Here is a 21,401-nt window from a genome sequence, read left to right on the forward strand (position 1 = left end):
TTGATCAAGTTAGTACAGGTTGTCTCATTTTAGCTACATGTTGCTGCCATATAAATAGAACTATACCTAAGTTACCAGGCTACTTTTTACTTTGCACACTTGATATCACTGTTATGAGTATCATGTTTCACATGCCATTTTGTCACCTAAGAAACTTGAATGTGCCACTGTCACCAATAATTTATGATGTCTACTTTGTGGTTAGAAACATCTCTCAGCAAGTAAAAGCGCTTGTGACTCAAGCCAAATGCCCTTAGTTCAATCTCCAGCACTCACAGGAAGGTGGAAAAAGAGAACTGACTCCACAAAGTTGTCGATTGACCTTCACACACATGCTATGGCATGTGTAGAGCACCCCTCCCATGTACACAACATGCATTCACTCAAAGTAATAAAAAATACTTTAAAAGATATCCACATTGGAGAAGATACAAAGGTCACATCTGTCTACAAGATCACCACTACTCATCTCTGTTTCTTAGGAAGAGGACAAAGATCGATCCAGCGTGCAATATATTGCTATTTTAGTACCCCTAATGATATCTTCCTGTTTGGGGAAAAGCTTGAGTAAGAACATGCCTACTAGTGGACAGTAAGATCATAAACTGTGACAGTAATAATTATCTATTTTTATATTCTAGGCTCCCTTAGGCTTTAATATCAAATAAAACAGCCAGATCTGTAATAATACTTGCATTGAATATACAAATTCCCACCCACGCTGTTCATTCATCAAATAAGAATTTAAGCATAATGCAAATTTTGTGACTGCTTATGTATAATTTTCCACAGGAGAAATATAAGGTGAATGCAGAAAATTGCCTCTGGTTGAACTGCGCTGTACAGGAAAACACAAAATGTGCACTTTAATATGTCTCTAATTCCTACCATCTCACACCTCTGCTAAGGTGCCATGGCTGCCTGTACCTGCTGTGACCACTTTCTATTGATTTTGGATGGCACCCCAACTTAGTCCTTTCACGATGCAATCCCTTTAGCCTCAATTGTCCACAAGCAAACATCAAAGTTTTTCAATATGAGGGAAATACATATTTATTGTAGTATTTACATGTGTGGAGGCCATTTAAGATGTGCGGCACTGTTCTTAGCAAGTCTCTCTCTCTCTCCCTCTGGGTCAGGTTTTGAGTATTAGGACCCCACTCTGACCCATTTCCCTCAGAAGTCTATGGTTTTAGTGTTCCATATGCTTTCAAAGTATACATGCTTCCTTAGAGCAGAATTGGCTGTGCAGAGGAAATAGGGTTGTGTGATGGTTTGAATAAGACTGTTCCCCATAGGCTCTTATGTTTGAATGCTTAGTCATCGGGGAGTGGCACTACTTGGTAGAGATTAGGAGATTTGGCCTTGTTGGAGGAATTATGTCACTGGGGGAGTGGGCTTTGAGGTTTCAGGAGCCCAAGCCAGGCCTGGTGGCTCTCTCTCTCTTTTGGATATAGAACTCTCAGCTATTTCTCCAACATTATGTCTGCCTGCATGCCACCATGCTCCCTGCCATGATAATGGGCTAAACTTCCAAAGCTGTGAGCAAACTCCAACTAAGTGCTTTCCTTTATAAGAGTTGTCATAGTCATGGTGTCTCTTCACAGTAATAGAACACTGCCTAAGACAGGTGGTAAGGCAGTTTGGTTTGGGTGCTCTTGAAGTAATATTCCAAAATAAACTGCCAAAGATTCAGTATGACAATATCAATATATATATTTTTACTCTTTGCTGAAACCAGCATATATTGTACTTTTTCAGTACATCTTCCTTATATATCTTCTATCCCTTTGTGTGAACTGTCTAGGCCAGCATCAGTGTGAGAAGGCACAATACAGGGTAAACTGGACTGGGGTTAGAGTTAAGTTAGTGGAGTGTTTCCCCAGCATGCACAAAGCTCTGGGTTCTTCTCCAGAACATAAGCCAGTACTGGGAGTTGCAATCCCGCACGTGGGGAAATTGATGCAAGAGGATAAGAAAATCAAGGTCATCTGTGACTACATAGTAAGTTTCAGGATAGCCTAAGATACATGAAATGCTGTATCCAAAGGGAAATTAATAAAAAAATTGAAAAGCAAACAGCGAGACAGGAGCCCAGTGCCATCATCAGATTACAACTCTAGTTTCAAACTCACTCTTTCCATTTCTACTCAAGGAGCAATGGAAGTACACTGACTACAGTGTACATGCAAGGCATTTTATGATTTCTGGTTACCATTTTGCCTGAGCTTATTCAGGAATCAGTTCTATTACCATCATTCTACCTAGCGGATTCTCCCAGGCTTCAAGTTTGTTCTCAGTGAAAGACGAGGTCACTTTCTCGATATGCTAGTTACATGAAATTGCTGAAAGCTATTTACAAGAACCTCACCTTCACTCAGCCATACTCCCAGTGTGTGCTCTAAAAGCCGAATTGATGTTTTTAAAGGGTCTTATTACCCTGTCACCAGAAAAGCACAATGTGGCAGAAGCTCTGAGCACCAGTGAATTTTCCCAGTGATACTCTTCCACAATTGTCTGTTTTTCACATTACATCATAGAGTTACTACAGTAGCAAATTTATGTGGATGCTTTGTGAGCTCAGTTTCTTCAGACTTTATAAGAGTTTATCTTGGCTTAAAAGGAAGAGGTCTAATCATTTGAGAAGCAACAGATCAAAACTACTGAATACAGTACTACTCATTGTGAATCCAGACTGTTGGGCTCAACTCACAGCTTGCCAGCTTTGAAACTTTAAGAAAGTAACTTAACTGGTTTGTATTTTAGTTTCCTCAAATACTAAATGAACAAACAGGCCTATCTAGTAGGCTTAGTGTGGGGATTATAGCTGGTACACAGTACTTCAGCCACAACTTACCTCAGGTATACCAGAGCCACAGGCGTATGGTGCAAACACACGTACCAGAGAGACAGCAAGAAACGCAAACAGCAATGCCCACAGAATGTACATTAAGTAATTCAGAATGTAAGCACTGGCACCCTGAAGAATAGACACAAAACAAGGAAAAAGTGATGAGCCATAGTAGACCTGAACAGGGTACCCAACCCCACCATCTCCATCAGGGAAAACGAAGCTGTGATGGCTCAGGGAGGTTCATCCCAAGCTTGTATAAGCAAAAGAACCAGTTGTTGCTATTGCTACAGTCACCACACACAAACAGCATCAGGTGTTTCTCTGGGAGCTATTTACACAAACCTTCCAGGGGGTGAAATCTCAGCAGTAATGGAAAGCAAGGGTGATGTTGGACCGTAATCACCACTTGCACTGTAGTTAATAAAAGGTGTGGTGCAGAAGACTGCCTGTGAGACGCTGGATGATTTGTTTTGTCTTGTCTGTGGTGGGATGGCCTCTCTCGTAGCTTTTATTATAGCCACACCCAGACCACAGTGAATAAGTGTTGGTACTGTGTTTGGGAAGGCTGCTTCTCTAAGTGTGGTCCATGGACCAACAGCATCAGCATCACCTGGGAGCTTGGCAGAAACATAACCTGTGGGCTCCACCAAAGGGCTGCCAAATCAGATACTTCACACAGGCACACAGCCCAGTGCATTTTAACAAGCCTCTGGAAGATTCCAGCAAGTGCTAACATTTGACAGGCACTCATAAAAAGAAGCTGCTTAAACATACTATTCAGAAGAATGTACTGGACTATTTGTTCCAAAGTAGCTGATGGAAGGATATTTTCAATTCTCATACACACATATTCTGAGCCCTTTCTCCTTTCTCAAGGCTTTAGCTTCTCTTCCCCATCTGGATTATTCAAGTGAAAGAAAGGGAAACAGTGATCACCTACCTGCCAGGTCATGACCATGGTCACATGTGTGCCTATTAAATGTAAGGACATGTTCCTGGAGACTGCAATGCAAGCACATATTTCACACCCTATGTGGTGAGAAATCAACCCAAGGAATACCTTTCATCTACTTAAATATGTACTTTTTGGAGGCAAAATAAAACCCAACTTCTCACTCTTCTAAAGAGAAATTCTTTGAAACAAAGAATAAATCTTACAGCCCGTTGAAAAGATAGGCACCTTTGTTTCCCCCGGAACACATTCTGCAAATAGGAGAAAAGATGGCAGCTAGCCAGTCCCATCTGCCAACACCCATTAACCTAAGAAGAGAATTTCTTTCTGGAAATAATGGAGAGCACTGAGAATGTGTGAGGTTTCAAGATCTCTATCTTCTTCTGAAATGTGAAGGAATACTTCACCAAGTGAAAGGTTTTAGTAAAATGACAAAGTACATTCCAAATGTCTTCAGCTGTGAATGTCAGTCAAAAGCAACAGAGAATGAAGGAGAAGTTCAAATAGATTACAAATATCCTTCCAGAATACTCTAGCTTTAACAGTCTTCATTACCCATGATGTGAAGCTTGTCACTTAGCTCTATTCACCTGGCTTTCTGATCCATCAATGATCTTCCTCCTCCTCCTCTTCCTCCTCCTCCTTTTGAGTCAGACCTTCACTATTAGACCAGGATGGTATAGAAGACATAGAGAGCCACCTGCCTCTGCTTCTGCCTTCTGAGTACGTGGATTTAAAGGGATGTGCCACCACACCTGGCTCAGGGTGGTAACTTGTGAATTCACTTCGATGCTAATCATTTCCTGAAGTAAAGTACTGGATCTGTGGGTCACTCATATATCCCTGTACCTGAGACATGCTTTTCACAGAATTATCATCTGGTTGGGTCAGAAAACTTCGATGGGAGGTGGTCATGGAAACCACAGTGAGAAGCCTCTCACTTCACACTCACTAGGATAGTTACAATGAAAACAGATGCTAGCAAGTGCTAGAAAGAACGTAGGCAAATCAGTGCCCTCATATATTTCTCATGGATATGCACAATGGTGCATCCACATTGAAAACATCCGACCAGTTCTTCAAAGGTTAAATCTAAAGGTCGTCTCTCACCCAGAGGTTACACCTATACCCAAGAGAAATTAAATATATGTCCCCACTTTGAACACAGATGTTCATTGTTCAGGCTATCCAAAAAGAAGCAACACATGTTCATCAAATACTATGTAGTCTACTCATACACTGGAGTATCACACAGCATGAAAAGAAGGGAAATGTTTATTTATGCTACAATATGAAGGAACTTGGAAAATAATATGCTAAGTGACACAAATCCATATAGTGCATGGGTTCATTTAATTGAACTATGTAGACCAGGAAAATCTATAGAGACATAAAGGACATTAGCAGTTGCTTGGGACTAGCAGCCAATGACTGTGCATCAGTGTGTGTGTGTGTGTGTGTGTGTGTGTGTGTGTGTGTGTGTGTGTGTGTGTATTTACGGGGGACTGTTATGGACAAAGATATTCTGAAATTTGATTGTGGTGATCATTACACAGTTTTGTGAATGTGACAAAAGTCATTAAATTGTACTTTCTGTGGAAGGATCTGACAAGCTATAAATTGGTTCCCTGAAATTGTTACTTTAAAAACAGATAACATTGGGCTGAAGAGATGGCTCATTGATTAAGAGCACTGTCTGTTCTTACAGAGGTCCTGAGTTCAATTCCCAGCAACAGTCCTAATGCCCTCTTGTAGCATGTATGTACCCATGCAGATAGAGATCACATTAAGTAAATAAAATCTTTTTTAAAAAAGCAAATAACATCTTTTTATCTGCCTTAAAACATTTCTTCAGCACAATGAAGAAGCCACTTTTGATTTTTAAAAAGGTGAATACACCAGCTATGATGGCTCATGGAAAAACCCCCAGAAGTTGGGAAACTAAAGCATGAGAATTACTGTGAATTTCAAGCCAGAGTGGGTTATGGGGTAAGACCATGTCTGAAAAATCAGGAAAAAAAAGAGAGGGGAAGAGAGAAAAGTTGGACAAATTGAGAGAGAGATGGAGAGAGGGAAAGGGCTTTGTAGAATAAACATCTAACGCCCACGAGAGTGAACAAGAATTTCCAAGTGAATTCTGAGGAGCAGCAGGGCTCAAGAAAAGCAAGTGGCAGCACTATTGAGAGATTATCTGAAGGTAAAATCGTGAGTGTCCGGGACATAGGGATTATGGTGGTTCCCAGGCAGGATCCTGCACAGATAACATACCTCTGACTGGCTCAGCAGAAGCTCTGACCACTTCTGCCACAGGGGACACTTGTCCCTGTCCTCGAAAGTGGTCTCATTGGAGGTCCAGCAACACTGCTCATGGCTGTACCAGAAGGCAGACAGACAGACCCCTTCCTTTAGGTCTGTCATCCAGTCAACAGCGAGATCGATGACTCCAGCTAAGGTACCTAGGAAAAGAATGAACCACGGAAGAAAAATTGCCACACGGAGAGAAGACAGCTGAGGGCACACCCATGCCATGACACTGCCACTGAAACTCACACCTGCTTCCACTCACCTGGAAGTCACCTGAGCACTTATGATATAAGCCAGGCAGTGGGCATCTCAGAGATCCACAAGAGCCCTGGGGGCTCCAATCAGGTAGGAGACTTTTGTGAGGGCACACCAAAGCTCAAGAACTACTCATCTCTCTCCAGGCTTTTTTTTATATTGCCAGCATATATCTTGAAAAAAATATCTCCAGCTTAGGAAGATGGTTCACCAGATAAGAGTTCTTTCTGTGCAAGCATGAGGAACTGAGTTCAAATCTCAGCACCTACATAAAACCTGGACATAACCAGATGTGCCTAAACCTCCAATGTTGAGGGAAGCAACATGAAGACACTGGAAGTGGCACTGGACAGCCAGCCAAGCCAAAGTGCTGTGAGAGATCCTGTCTGGAGGGAGTACGGTAGAAACAAACACAGGAAGATATCCTTGTCTGGCCTCCAAATATGTGCGTATAAGTGAATGTACCCATACATACACACAACACACACATCATACACATCAGATGCACTAAATATACAAGCAAATAAACAATGCTTCCCTCTCAAATGTCTCCTCATCAATATTTAAGTCACCCCCTAGTCTACTTTCCCATCCAGACACTATTCCTATATCTTCCTGTCTCTCCTCTTCCCCACAGTCCAGTTCATTCCCTCCTTCCACTAGGAAAGCAATAGCCTGTACCAAGTCCTCATTTTCCAGAACCGGTCATGCAACACACACCCAAAGACCAAATGTAGCCCACTGTTTTGTTTTTGTTTTGTTGTTATTGTTGTTTGTTTGTTTATTTTTTGTTAGAAAAGCTTTATCGCACCATAGAAATAGTTTTTCACTGCATGCTGACTGTGGCTATTCTTTCTGCTACAATGGCAGAGTTAAATTGCTGAGACAGGAACTACATAGCTCACAAAGCTGAAAACCCTTATTTGCTAGCCTTTTATAGAAGGAAGGCTGCCAACCCTGGTTTTAGGCTTCTTGACATCACTTGAAACTGCTGAGCACTCCATTCTTTAAGAACCTTGTCCTCTTATGGCTTCTACAACATTTAACCTCTCATGGTTTCCTCCTCGCTCTTGGATTTTCTGTCTCTCTTGATCTTCCCTACTCCCACGCTCAGCTTTCTAAAGGGGATATTTCCTCAAAGCTTGGCCCTAAACCCTCTTCTCCTTTCCTGCTGTGCATTCTTCCCTGACTTGTCTTAATTGTACACCTCTTGCTACTGACCTCTAAAGATACATTCAGGCCCACAGAACCCTGTCTTCAACAGTAGATTGTGTGTGTGTGTGTGTGTGTGTGTGTGTGTGTGTGTGTGTGTGTGTGTGTGTGCTTCCACTGGTTTAATCAGTAGGGGAAAAAAGGCTCAGACCAGGCAACTGGACCTGGGTCCACTTCAAGAGACACACATAGTATACAACTCCATTTATACAGGATGTCCAGAACAGACAAATCTGCAGAGAAACGAGGTACACTGGTAATGGTTTAGGTCCTTCCATAGTTACATGGTTCTGGTACTATTTAGGTGGGAATGATAGAATTATTCTAAAATTGGTCATGATCATGACTGCACAACTGTAAATATGCTAAAAACCACTTAGTTGTACACTTTAAATGGGTTAATCATGCAATATATGTAGTATCATTCAATAAAGCTGTTACACACACACACACACACACACACACACACACACACACACACACCACGTGTACAGAACTCGTGAGGGAGAGGCTTAAAGAAAGATGTAATTTTTTATGAAAAATGATCAAAGTTTCAAATGGAAACTGACATTTGAACAAGATCTGGTGATCATTCCAAAAGCCCTCATTTTTCAATTGTTCACAGTTACATTATTATTCATCCAGGCCAGTTGTTCTGTGAGCCATCTCTGCTTTGGTCTGTGGTGCAACAGTGCCCCCTCATGGTAAGTTCTGGTAAGTTACTTACACAGAGGAGCCCAAATAAAACCATCCATCCAGGCATGAAGCCATGGGAAAATGGTACTACTTTCTACATCGCCATCATATATGCATCCAAATAAGACCTTCCATCCAGGTAGTCGGGTACCTGAGTCCTCCACACCATGGGAAAATAGTGCTACTTTCTAGATCTCCCTCCAACATGCATCCAAATCCAAAGAACACTGGAGGTGCCTATCTCCAAAACCTCTTCATTCTGCACCTTCTTTCACTTTCTACCGCGTTCATAGAACCAGCTTTCTAAGTGTTTGTTGCCTCTAAGTGTTGAACTAAAATCATGAAAGGAATGGAGAAAGTCTTTAAGCAGCGTCACAGTGTTATCTCCAGAAAGGCTACTTAACACTAATCTTCATAATCTCCTAAGAAGAAATAAAGTTCAGCAAACAACTGCCATGAAGAGCCAAATATCTACCGTCTACAAAATGATGCTGAGATTATGACAACGGAGGATGAAAAGTCTCTAAGGGTCTTAACAGTGTATATAATCTAGATGCAACTGTCCTGGATTCACCTGGCATCCTCTGGGTAGTTAGCATTACTTTGAATGTCATAGCATGTTCAACAATGGAGTTCAGGGCTTTCCAGTAGCAGGAAAAGCCCATCACATGTGGTGCTTGATGCCTACAAATTATAATGCTTCCATATATTGTCACCCCACACATAGCTAGGTAGAATATAAAACGTGTGCTTTCTGAAAAAAAAATAGGTGATCATAAACCTATTCAGTGTGTGTACAGGGTCAAGCAGCACTGTTAATTAGAACTTTCCAGAAGCCCACACTTGTTTTGTGAGCCACCTCTGCTTTGGTCTGTGGCGCCATAGTAAGGATCAGTCTCTTGCCTTAGCCTCAGTGGTAGATTCTAGAAGTACTCATTCAGTTATTTTGATCTTAAATAGTTCAAGCAATAAATCCTTTGCATTGAGATGAAAGAGAAATACTCTGTAGCTTCAGTGTCTCCCAAACATCTGATGTTTGGGGGCGGGTGGTTAGGAGTACAGCACACATACATATCTTGTACATACCTGCCAGCAGCCCAATGAGTAGCATCACCACCCATCCTGACCAGGCATCCAGCAGGCTCTTGATAAACTCCCAGATCGACTCCTTACTTTTGCTGGTTATCTGGAAATGAAGCACATACAGCAAGCACTTGATCAGAACACATTTTCTACTTCACACTAAGTAGATTCCTTAGGAAAGAAAGTGACTGAGAATGTGAATGTAATTAAGCCACTAAGTCCCCAGTCATATTATTCTTGCAGCAATACAGTACAATGATTCAATGGGATTTCTAGTTCATAGGGCTCTAAGGATGCAACACAGGATCAGTGTTTCTTATCGCAGTAGATTGTAGATAATCAAAGAGCAAATCAGATTCAGTGGATAAAATAAAATAAAATGAATTTTTAAGGGGCTACTCTAACTCTTTAGAGACCATTTTGGTATCTTTATGGCATGCTTCTTTCCCTCCCCATTCTGTGGGAGTCCTATGCTCCTCTAGCATCATCATTTCCCCCATATGCATTTTCATTTTGTTCCCTATTTCATCCCTGTCTCCTTCTTCCAAGTCTCTAGCTTTGACCCACACCTGCCTCCCTTTGTGCCCAGAATACAGACTCTAACTTTTCCTAGGCCCTACTTCCATCCCTACTTCTCTCTTTGAGTGCCCAGGTCACCTTGTCAGTGTCTCAAGCTTTAGCAGGCATCTGCATGCTAGGAATCTCTGACTCTCCAAGGTGAACCCTACCCTCACCCCGAGCTTCATGGTACACTTTCTCCCAGCCCCTGCTGCAGGGCAATCCCCACTCTTCTTCCTCCACTCATTAGCAAAAGCATCCCCTTGTCTGACAGGAGTCTGCTGTTCCATTAGTACATTTCTCTCTACTCCCTCCTCTAAAGCCCTCCCTGACTTGACCCTGACCCCATTTCCATCTTCTTTTACAGCCTTCAGTAAGAACTCCTCCTTCCTCTTGACTACGATTTCAGGCGTCCTGTTTTTCTCTTTGTAGCACTTCTTTACTATTCTCTATGGCCATGACCAACTCCTTCCCATGGCCCAGTTAGCCATTCTTAATGCGGCCCTATAGCCCATTCTTCTGGGCTTATCTTTATTCATCTTCTCCTGATAATCCTCCAACAAACCCAGGACTCCCCTGAATGACCTAAATGTGCCACTCTCTTTCATGTTTCTGGGACTTTAAAAAAGCCCACTCCTGATATTTAAGAAGACCTCCCCTCTCTCTGACTACCAAACTTTGGTCACACCCTCTCTGGAAAAGCCTTCTTTAGTCATTCCTTTAAAATGAACCCATGGCCTTTGCTATATAACGACATTGTATCAAATTCTAGTATACACTAAGTGCCAATTAGATGCCTGGCAGCATGGTAACATATTCTCTCTCTCTCTCCTTCTCTCTCTCTCTCTCTCTCTCTCTCTCTCTCTCTCTCTCTCTCTCTCTCTCTCTCTCTCTCTCTCTCTCTCTCCTCCCGCCCTCCCTCTCCCTCTCCCAATCTTCAACATAATCACCACTTTTTTCAAAGATGAGAAAATGAGGCCCAGAAATGACAGCCTCAAACTCAACTACCATGAAGGTGTCAAGAGCAAGATGTGGTTCAAACATTTCTGGCTCCAGGGTCCCCTTGTTGCTTGCAGTGGTCATATTTCTACCCAAAGTACCTACTATTATAACTCTCAGTCTTTGTCCCTGCTTTCTCTATTAGCTCTTTTCTTCTGTGGAACCAATATACAATATCCTCAGGCAGAGATCCTAACCTGAAGATGGAAGCATTGTGAAACTATTGGTAAAGACCCCTTTAGTATGATACCACCTACCTTTCTGTGTCTGTCAGTGTCTCGGGACTTTTCCCTCAGCCAGTCTATGGTATGAAAGTCCTCATATGTCCCCACATCAGGGAAGGGTTCATCGAGGAAGTCCATTAGGTTCCCAGAGGCACTCATGGCTCCTGCACTGACCATGCTAGTTACTCCTGGAAGAGAAGTCCACCTGTTAAAAATGCAAACAGGACAGAGTGTCTGCATAGCATGCACAAAGCTTCAGGTTTGATTTCCAGCTCTACAAAGAAACAAAGTAAGCAGGGCCACAATGTAAATATGGCAGCATAATCCAAGAACTCTACCAGCTTTATCTTTCTCTGTGTCTGTCTGTCTCTCTCTCTGTTTCTCTCCTTCCCTCCCTCCCTCCCTCCCTCCTTCCCTCCCTCCTTCCCTCCCTCCCTCCTTCCCTTCCTCCCTCCCTCCCTCCCTCCCTCCGTGTGTGTGTGTGTGTGTGTGTGTGTTAGGCAAGAGCTCTACCACTGATTCCTTTATTGTCTGTCTGTCTGTTTTGAAACATAGTCTCATGTGTCCCAGACTGTCCTTGAACTCATAATGTCACAGAGAATGACTAGAACTTCTGATCCTCTTATTTCTGCCTCTTGGACAGTATGATAACAAACATGTGCCACCATTCTCTGCTTCTATTAATTTTTTATAAACCAAAACATTATTTCCACATCAATATCACTGACATATGTAATATGTACTGAATTTATCCTCATTATTTCCCAATTACCTTCTACAAAGTCATCTTGAACACTGAATTAGGAAATTCCAAACAATTGCCCCCAAACTAATCCTGCACACCTCTGCTCACAACTTCTTTTTCAGATCATCAATATTTCATCTTTTATCTGTGTGTTCCTATTGAGAGACATCTTATTTGGCAGATACTGCTCACTCAGTATCCTTGAACTCAGCCACCTGCACTACTGAGGCCTCATCAAAGTTTCTCCACCAGACATATTTTCTCCACAAAGCACATCACAAACAATGCTCTAGCACATACGAACATGGACAGCACTACAGGGCAGTATTTCCAGGACACTTTAAACCCCAAAATTACCAACAAAAGGAGCACAGTTTTGAGGGTCTGGTATTAATGGAAAACTAAATAAAACAGGAAAAGGCCACTTGTTTGCAGTATGACTATGGAAACACCAATGTAGGTTGTAGTCTCTGACCACAGCTAGGAGATGTTCTTCCAGAATCTTGAACTGTTCACCATTCTGCACAATTGTCAAGTCAGTGAATAACTTTTAACGCACCACTACTGAGTTGGTGCTATAGTTTGGTTCTTAAATGCCCCCTTAAATCCCTGTATTACATACTTTATCCTCAAGGTGGTGCTATTGGAAGGTAGTGAAAGCTTGAAGAAGTGGCGTGAGATCCTTAGGTGATAAGAAGTGTGCCCCAGCTCCTAGCTGTCACTCCTCTCTCATGTCCTGGACATGAAGTAAATGTTTGTTCCACCAAAATATCATGCTATTATGTACATTGTCACCAGAATTCCAAAGCAGGGTGGCTAATTTACCACAGTCTGAGAACTATGAACTTAATAAACCTTTCTTCTTTTTGTTTTGTTACAGTGATGCTAAGCTGAAGAGCACACAACATGGCAAATTTTAGTGAATGAACACATTTGAAAATACAGTTCACAAATAACTGAGTTTCTTTCCATGCTCTATGGCAAATAATAGCAAACAGCCTCTGTGGTTGTCATCACAGACATCCAAATAGAGCACAGTTGCATTCACAAGTGACAGGGCAGTCTGTAGGTGGCAGCATCCCTCTTCAAGAGGCGAGCCACTATGGATATCAAATAAGCAGTAGGACGCATTATCATCATCGGTCAGGAACCGCACAAAGTTGGCAGCACAGTGTCCTGGGCAAGGAGTTCTGAGGCCAGACATTCATTTTAAGTTTTTCTTAAAACAAAGTCAAAACTTACTTGGTACTGTTGCCGGGACAGTAAAAGACTTGAATGTCTTAGATAACAATTCCATTCCAACTGTTCAGGCTCCCCTGGCCTGGAAACCAATCAATCATAAGGTTTCCATGTTCTGCCACCCTTAGAGCCTCATTTCCAGATCACATAGGAACTAGTTTGAAGCACAGATTTTTTTTTTTGTAGCAGGAACAATGTTAACTCTGGTTAACATAAAAAAAAAAACACAACAACAACAACAACAAAAAAAAACTTGAACAAGACAAGGGTCTGCAAAACGCACCAAATAAAAATTAGTTGGCAAAAAGCATGGAAATTTGAATTACAGGATGAAGGCCACAAAAGTATTGGAATCAATGGTTAAAACATTGAAGGCGGTTATAAAAATATTTGTGTGCAGCCCTCTCTCATTGCTTTATATATTATGTATCTAGAGGATTCAAGTACGTCCTTATGAAACTGCACTTTAATCAATTAGAAATGTTACTATGAACAAAATAGTGTAATCACCTTACGAGCAATAAAATGGCCACAGTGATTGATTTATTGACCATCTGTGCAAGCCAGCTGCTTTTAAACTTCCTCAAAGTTTGAGTGCTGAGCTATGCCAAGTTGAAAACTACACCCGCTGATGAGTACCCAGGGAAGAATCACATTGCATAAGTCAGTAGCAACCAATAACATAACCAATAATATAAGGGAAGGAATAAAATTAGAAAGTAGGGTTAGAATTCTCATTTTTACAAAAGCAATATGGCCATAATCTCTTATTATATGTGGCAAAGAAAATCTCTGATGAGGAAAAACAAGATGACAGGCTGTAGACCCACAACACAGAGGTCTCATCAAAAAACAAAACAAAACTTCACTTGGTGAAAGAATTGCAGAGATTTGGACCTGCTACTAAAGAAAAGTCGATGCTGGACAGAGTGGCTGATGCTTATAATCCCAGTACTTGGGAGATGGGGCACAAAGAGTGCCATGAGTTCAAGATCAGAGTGGCTGCAGGCTGAGATGTATTTCAGGTCCTACCTGAAATATAACCAAGTCTCTACTGCAGCAGCTACTCCAGGATACAGTGCTTCAATGGAAAAAAAAAAAGCCAAATTCATCAGCAAATGCTCATTTGAGAGAAGTGGAGGTGTGGGGGTATGTACGGGCACATGTCAGGGGGAGACCTCGGGATTTCTTCTTTGTCTTCCACCTTGCTTTGAGACAGTGTCTATTATTCACTGTATACACCAGGCTAGCTGACCCATGAGCTTCCATGGATTTCCCTGTCTCACTCTCCTCACATCATAGGAGCGCTGGACTTGTCCATAAACGTGTTGCCACATGCAGTATTGCATGGGCTCTGGGGCTCTGAATTCAAGTCCTCTGCTCACATGGCAAAAGCTTTACCCACTGAGCCATCTCCACAGCCCATCCATCTGTAGACACTAATGGAGCGTGTCAGGTATGACCGCTCTACCTAGAATTAGTAGAGGAAAGTAAACACGATCTAATCACTTGAGTTTGGATTACCTCTCAGCGACCCTCCCCCCAAAAGAATGGCTGATATATCTCTTGAGATTGTGGTGAAAAGGCAAGGAGAAGAGAACAATGGGAGAGTCAGGAAGCACGTAAACAGAAACAGCATGGGTGAGAAAAAAATGAAAAGAACTTTGCCTGGGATCCAGTGGGACAGCACAAATGAAGGAATAACATAAGTCCAGCCATATATGGGAGCAGCAAGAAGGAAGTACGTGGCTTGCATCAGCTACCTGAAAAATGATCTGATCATCTTTGTCAGCTCAGTATGGTGAGGGAACCCTGAACAGATACATAGTCATTTGCACCTAAGAAGGGACTCATTGTTTCTTTCATTTATTCTGATTCCTTCTCCTCAACAGATAGAGTTTTGCTGGCAGATGATAGCTCTGCTTATGACCTTGAGGCCATTGTTTCAAAGGATACCATCCTAAAGTCGGAATCTGAGATTCCCTGGGTGTGAAATATAGATCAAGTCTCTTCAAATTGCACCCTACAGGAAAACGCAGGCCATTTAGTTTTGTAAATAAAATTTTATCAGCATCTAGTAGTGCCCACTTGGACTCTGGAAAATGAAGGCTAGTGAAGTCAGCATGGCAGAAAGGAAAAGCAACTCCAGTGTTGAGGGGGACTGAAGCAGCAATGGATGACAATGCCCAGCAGAGATAGTATGGAACAGAATTTTCCTTATCTCATGCTGGTTGTATTCTGCCAGAGAAGATATCATCTCTCATATAGGACCATTATTTATGTATATAAGGGACTCTAGAAAACATGCAGGACACCTCAGGTCTTTTATCTAATGCCTTAAAGCAAGAAAATATCTGTAAGGTTTAGTCTCAGCATGAAGCCCCCAAGAGGCCAGGATCAAAGTCTTCAACAGCAGATGATAACAGACTCCTTCCCATAAACTCAATTCACCAGAGCCCAACAAAGACAAGCATGTGTTAGCAGTGATAGCATCAACGATGCCATTTAGGACTTTGATGTTGAAAGCTACTCTGAATGGGTCGGCTCACCCTCAGAATAGGGATCTGTATCATTTAAAGGAAACCCAGACAGAGCGTAGTTGGGTGTTGGTAAAGATGTAATGGATTCCAGAGATGAAAGAAAGCAGGAAATCACTTGGATAAAGATCAATAAGGATAATCAAGGCACCAACTAAGTATAAAAGAACATGCCACCCTGAACTAAATGGTGACTCTCAGCATATCTGCCTCTAAATGCCATCACTTTGAATATGCTGCTCCTCTCCTTTGAACAGCTTCTTCTCTGTCTGGAAAGTTCTGGTTTACTCTGTAAAGCTCTTTGCCACATCTCCTCATCTATAGAGATTGCATTAGTTCCCCCAGCGAGAGCTGAGGCATCCTGCTTACCCATTTCAAAGCCTTCCTTATCAGAACTCCTAAGTACACCACGGCAGTAAATAACTTCTCACTTTAATGTGATCTTCTGTAGTATGGAAAACAGTCATTTTCACCTCTCTGTGTCTGGGCCTGGAGTGCAGTCAGTGTTCAATAAGCCTAATGGAATTAATTCAATTATATACATTATTTCTGGACCATTGGGGGTAACAAGCCCATCAGACTTTTTTGCAACCACCTAAAATAGTAAATAGGAAAATAAAATAGGAAAAAAAAGTCTTAAGTTTATTATAAGTGAATAAGAGAGAGGGGAGAGGAGAAAAAAGTGAGTAGAAGATACATAGACAAAAGATGTACAAGCAAATAAGTGAGTTTGCCAGTAGTTGCTGTGTGGTTCCGGGCGATCTAAACCAACAGCCTTTAAGAGCATCCTCAGAATGATTTTGAGGGCATGGGTCTTTCAGATCAAAATGTCAGAAGCCAGCAGGATCACTCTGAAGAAAGCCTTGACTGTGCCTACTGCCAACAGAAGCAGTCTCAGCTGTACAAATAATAGACAACAGTTAACTCTCAAAAGTCTAGTCCAGCCCTTATTTGAATTAATACATCAGCATCTGGGTATGCAACAAAATTGCTCAGCCATTTTCAATTGACCAATCTCCTTCTGGCTGATTGGTTCATCAGCCATGGAAAAATTAATTTGTAGGGAGGGGAAATGAGGTTTGATCCCCAGTATGTGCTCTCTCTTAAGGTTCTGCCCAGTTCCCTCACATCCCTTAGGTAGAGAAACAAGGCTTCCCCTTATGTACTTGTGAGGATAATGTTAAGACATTAATTATTGATGAATCTTTGACAAGCAGCACTCTGGTGCTACACTTTTTTTTTTCAACTCAGTATGACGTACTTCACCTCTTTTGAGAAGCACTTGTGGGAGACGAAATAAGCCACTGATCTTTTCTTTTTTAAAGGATTTGATTTTATGTATGAGTGCTCTATCTGAATGTACACCTCCATGCCAGAGGAGGGCATTAGAGGGTATAGATTGTTGTGAGCCATCACGTGGTTGCTGGTAATTGAACCCAGGACCCCTGGAAGAGCAGACTGTGCTCTTAACTGCTGAGCCATCTCTCCAGGCCCGGATCTTTCACTCTGAAGGGTAAAATTTAGAAAGACCCAAACAATGTACCAAATCTTCATGTCTCTGGCTGATTTTGCCTTCTCACAGCTGTGGGACTAGGAGACCAGGAAAGTAGCCGAAGGAGCACAGTTTCAGGCTAGGTAGCCCATTTTCTTCAGCCTCAACCAGCTAGATTTAATACACTATCATCTCTGTCCCTTTTCCTTCAGATACTACCAGAAGGGACTAGAAAGAGTGCTCAGTGATGTGCTTAGCATGCAAGCAGGAAAACGTGAGTTAAGGCCACAGAACTCATAAAAAAAAAAAACAGGATTGGTAACTCAGTTGTGATCTCACTGCTGGGGAGGCAGGAGCTAGTTGTGTCACTGTTATCATAACCATAAAAGTAGAACAAGCTGTATAGGTTACTTACAGTTAATCTCAAAACATGATGGCTGGCATAGGAAAAAGCGCTTCTTTTTTCTTTTTAGCACTGTTAGCACTGGGATTTGACCAGACAACAGACAGTTCTCACTAGAGATTGCTCAATCAGCAGGGCCAGGATTCATTTGAAGACTTGCTCACTCCCATCTGCCTGGCTTTGGAGTTCTCAACAAATAAGGATGAGAAGAGCTGAGGCCCTACAGGGCACCACCATATACCCTCTCCAGTATGGCTGTATTGAGTAGCAGGCTGTCTTATGTAGAGTTTCCAGGCTCCACCATGAACCATGTCCTGAGAGAGATCAGGCAGAAGCTATGCCATTTTACCTCACCTAGCCTCAAAAAGCAGGCAGTAGCCCTCTTCTCACATACTACACATTGTGGCTGTTACAAAAGCACACTCAGGGTCAAGTGAAAAGAAAATAGATCATAATCCTGACTGGGGAATGCTGAGTCTCTAGAAAACCACCCAGAATCCAGAAATAATGTTGTGGCCATTTTTTTGAAAAATGGAACTGATCATTCAACTTATAAAAGTCTTCACAATGCAAACATAATGTAAAAGAAAACAGTGATCATCTGTGATCATCTTAGATTGGAAGTCACTACAACATGTGTCTATAATTTTCCATAAGTTATGTTTTAAAATAAATTCATGGCTGGTACTGTAGTCCTTACTAACATGCCTGAGGTCTTAGGTGCAAATATCAAGCCATACTTTGTTTTTGAGACAGGATCTCCTACAACCCAAGGTAGCCTCCAACTTGATACAAAGCTGATGATGTCTTTGGACATTTGATCCCTCTGGCTCCAATTCCCCAGTGCTGGGGTGGCAGGTGTGTATTACCACTCCCAGTTCATGTGGTGCTAGGGATTGAACTCAGGGCTTGGTGCGTGCTAAATGAGCATTCTCCCAACTGAGCTCCATCCCCAGCCCAAGCGAATAATTTAATGCATGCTTCTCTGTGTACTTTCGGATTTTTTCCTAAAAGGTAGTACTCTTAGGACCCTGGGATAGTGCTGCCTGAGTTCCAACTCAGTGAGTATGCTCTCCAGTGATACGATTGCAGGCAAGTTACAAAGTCTTACCTGGCCTCAGTCTATGAAAAAGAGATTGTAGCAGCACTTGCCTCAGGGCATGAAGTCTCAGGCTGACAAATAGCACCACCCAATCCCAGACTCTATTTCAGCTTGAGGAAACTGGGGTGATCCAATGCTGCTTCTAAAGGGGCCTCCTATGGTTGTCTTTACCAAGGATCAGTGAGGTCACTAAGATAGGAATCTTGTTTTCCTATAAATACCATTAAAGATTTGCATTTATTAGACACTGGTTTCTGACAAATTTTAATTTTCTCTACTCAAAGTGAACAAGCCACTGAGAAATTTGCACAAATCCCCAGTCTAGCTATGTGACCTCCATTGACCTGCCCAAACACGTGACACAGAGATTGAAAGTTAATACCTACTTCTTTCACCCTCTCATGGACAAGCAAACATTTATTCATTAATCAGAATGAGTTGTGTGCCAGAGCTAATGCCTTTGGGACTTTCCAGAAATTTCAGAGCTATCTTCACTGCCATTTGTATTTGACAGAGAAGAAAATCCTAAAATACATATTCTTTGACGACAGCAAAATTCAAATGGAGATAATCTGGGAGATTGTCTTAAGTCCTCCAAAGTAACAATCATTGTCCTTACCACTTAGAACTAAGGACTAAGAAGTGTGACACAAAAGCGACTGATAACTTTTTTACAAAAAGATACCTACTCCAGGTGGTGACGGCAGTGGAGCACGTCTTTAGTTCCAGCACTGGGGAGGCAGAAGCAGGTAGAGGCCAGCCTGGTCTATAGAGTGAGTTCCAGGACAGCCTGGAACTGTCCTGTCTCAAAAAATAAAAACAAAAAACAAACAAAAAGATACCTACAACTAGGTGTAATCTTAGCAGTGAGAGACTAAGGCAGGAGGACTGCCTGGTCTTCATAGCAAGTTCCAGTGTTACCAGCATTCTATATAGAGAGGTTCTGTCTCAAAAGAGAAGAGAGGAAGGGAGGAAAGAGGTAGAGTGGGAGGAAAACATAAAGGAAAGTAGAAGAGAAAGAATACATACAGGTAAGCAATGGGGCCTTGCAGCAACCTGCAGGAAGCTAACAGTCCTTGCTCAGGAATGGCAGTCCATAGTAGTAGCTAACTATAAGAATTTCACCACTTCCCCTTCAGACAAAAGGAAATCAGAGCTCAGGGAAGTGGGAACCAAGGTATGTGTGTGTGTGTATATATATATATAGTCACAGGAAAAATCCAAGGTGGCTATTTATTTTGCTATGATCTTTTAATTTGCCTTATTTCTCTGAGAACTGGAATTTTAGTGGTCCCTTATACTGAACTCTAGAAACTCTATCAGCCTGGACCCAAGGGATGAATGTGGATAACCTGGTGGAAGAGCCAGTCCCTTGAGTTATCTGTGTTGATGAGGTGGCTGGCACTCTAAGACTTCTGCATTCTGACCTATATAAACGTACAAGGGGCCACGAAACAGTAATCTGTTTAAAGCATAGTTTATACATAATTCATTTACTATAAAATTTCAATTTATGTTTGGGTACATTCCCAGACTTGTGCAATCACCCGTCACTATCAAATCTCCCTGAAATGTGACCTCAGAGCCATTAGCCGTCATTTCCCTCTTTAGTCCCCAAGCAATACCTGATCTATTTTCTGTCTGTGAATTTACCTAGTCTATAATATTTCACCTAAATGGAATCATCTGATATGCGGCCATTTGGAGCTAACTCCTTTTACTTAACACAATATATTCAAGATATATCTACAGAAGATCATGTATTAGCACTTCATTCTTTTTTATTGCTGAATGATAATCCACTGTGGCACAGTATAGCAACTGGTTTCTCTATATCCTGACAAAATTTTGGGGTGGTTTCGACTTTTATAATGCTATTATAAACACGATATAAAGTCTTTGTATGCACGTTTTCATGTCTCCTGTATATATACTTAAGAGTGAAGTTGCTAGGAACTTCACTAGGAACAGAAAAGAACTCTATATTTAATCTTCTAAGGAGTTGCCAGACTTAAGTCTCTCTCTCTCCCGAACGCCCCCACCTTTGTTTTGTTTTTCTTTTCTTTCTTGTCCTGGTAGTTGGATGTGGGGACTCAGGCATACTCAGCCTGTGCTCTACCACTAAACTACAGCCCAAGCCTTGAGGTCATCTCCTGTTGAAGTAAGTATTGATTTACAAAAGTTTTTTTTTTAAATCAGGGTTGTGAAGATGGCTTAGTAAGTAAAGTGCTTGGCGTGCACAAATGAAAATCTGAATTCAATCCCCAGCACCTACAAAAAGAAAGAAAAAAGCAGACTGCAACAAGATACTTGTCATCCTAGCATTGGGGAGACAAAGAAGGGAGGATCCCCGGGCTAACTGTCTAGCCAGGCTAGCTGAATTTGTGAGCTCAAGGTTCAGTCAGAAACCCTGTCTCCAAAACTAATGTGGATAGCAACCGAGGAAGATACCCAACATCAACCTCTGGCCTCCACATGTGTAAACACAAATAAATAAAATACAAAATTACAAGAGTGCAACTCTGTAAAAAGCAGCTCACCTGCCCTCTCCCATAGGTAACCAGTACTGACGACAAGACGCAGGATGTACCTAGCCCCTAGAAGCTACCTGTTGCACCCGTAGTCCTTAACTACTGCTAAGGATAAGCCTACACCATATGCTACTGGTGCTTATCTTCAAACTATTTTTTATCAATTAAATCTTTTGTTTCTGGTTTCTTGCATCCTAAATTATGCTCTAAGGTCT

The 21,401-nt window shown here is 41.8% G+C and overlaps 1 protein-coding gene across 4 annotated transcripts in view; it reads right to left on the reverse strand.

The window, feature by feature from the left end:
- Positions 1 to 21,401, reverse strand: part of CLCN4 (chloride voltage-gated channel 4) — a 68,403-nt gene that overhangs the window by 31,025 nt on the left and 15,977 nt on the right. For 2 of the 4 annotated variants that reach the window (XM_084790585.1, XM_084790587.1), the window contains 4 exons: positions 11,171 to 11,325; positions 9,360 to 9,459; positions 6,075 to 6,262; positions 2,858 to 2,980 (listed from right to left, as the gene is read on the reverse strand). In XM_084790585.1, coding sequence (XP_084646711.1) covers positions 2,858 to 2,980; positions 6,075 to 6,262; positions 9,360 to 9,459; positions 11,171 to 11,314 — 555 coding nt within the window. In that variant the 5' untranslated portion in view covers positions 11,315 to 11,325. Of the gene's footprint in view, positions 1 to 2,857; positions 2,981 to 6,074; positions 6,263 to 9,359; positions 9,460 to 11,170; positions 11,343 to 21,401 lie in introns of all 4 variants that reach the window. The other 2 variants (XM_084790584.1, XM_084790586.1) reach the window with 1 other exon arrangement.

The sequence above is a fragment of the Acomys minous genome (assembly GCF_964271855.1).
Source record: "Acomys minous genome assembly, chromosome: 7".
Lineage (NCBI taxonomy): Eukaryota > Metazoa > Chordata > Mammalia > Rodentia > Muridae > Acomys > Acomys minous.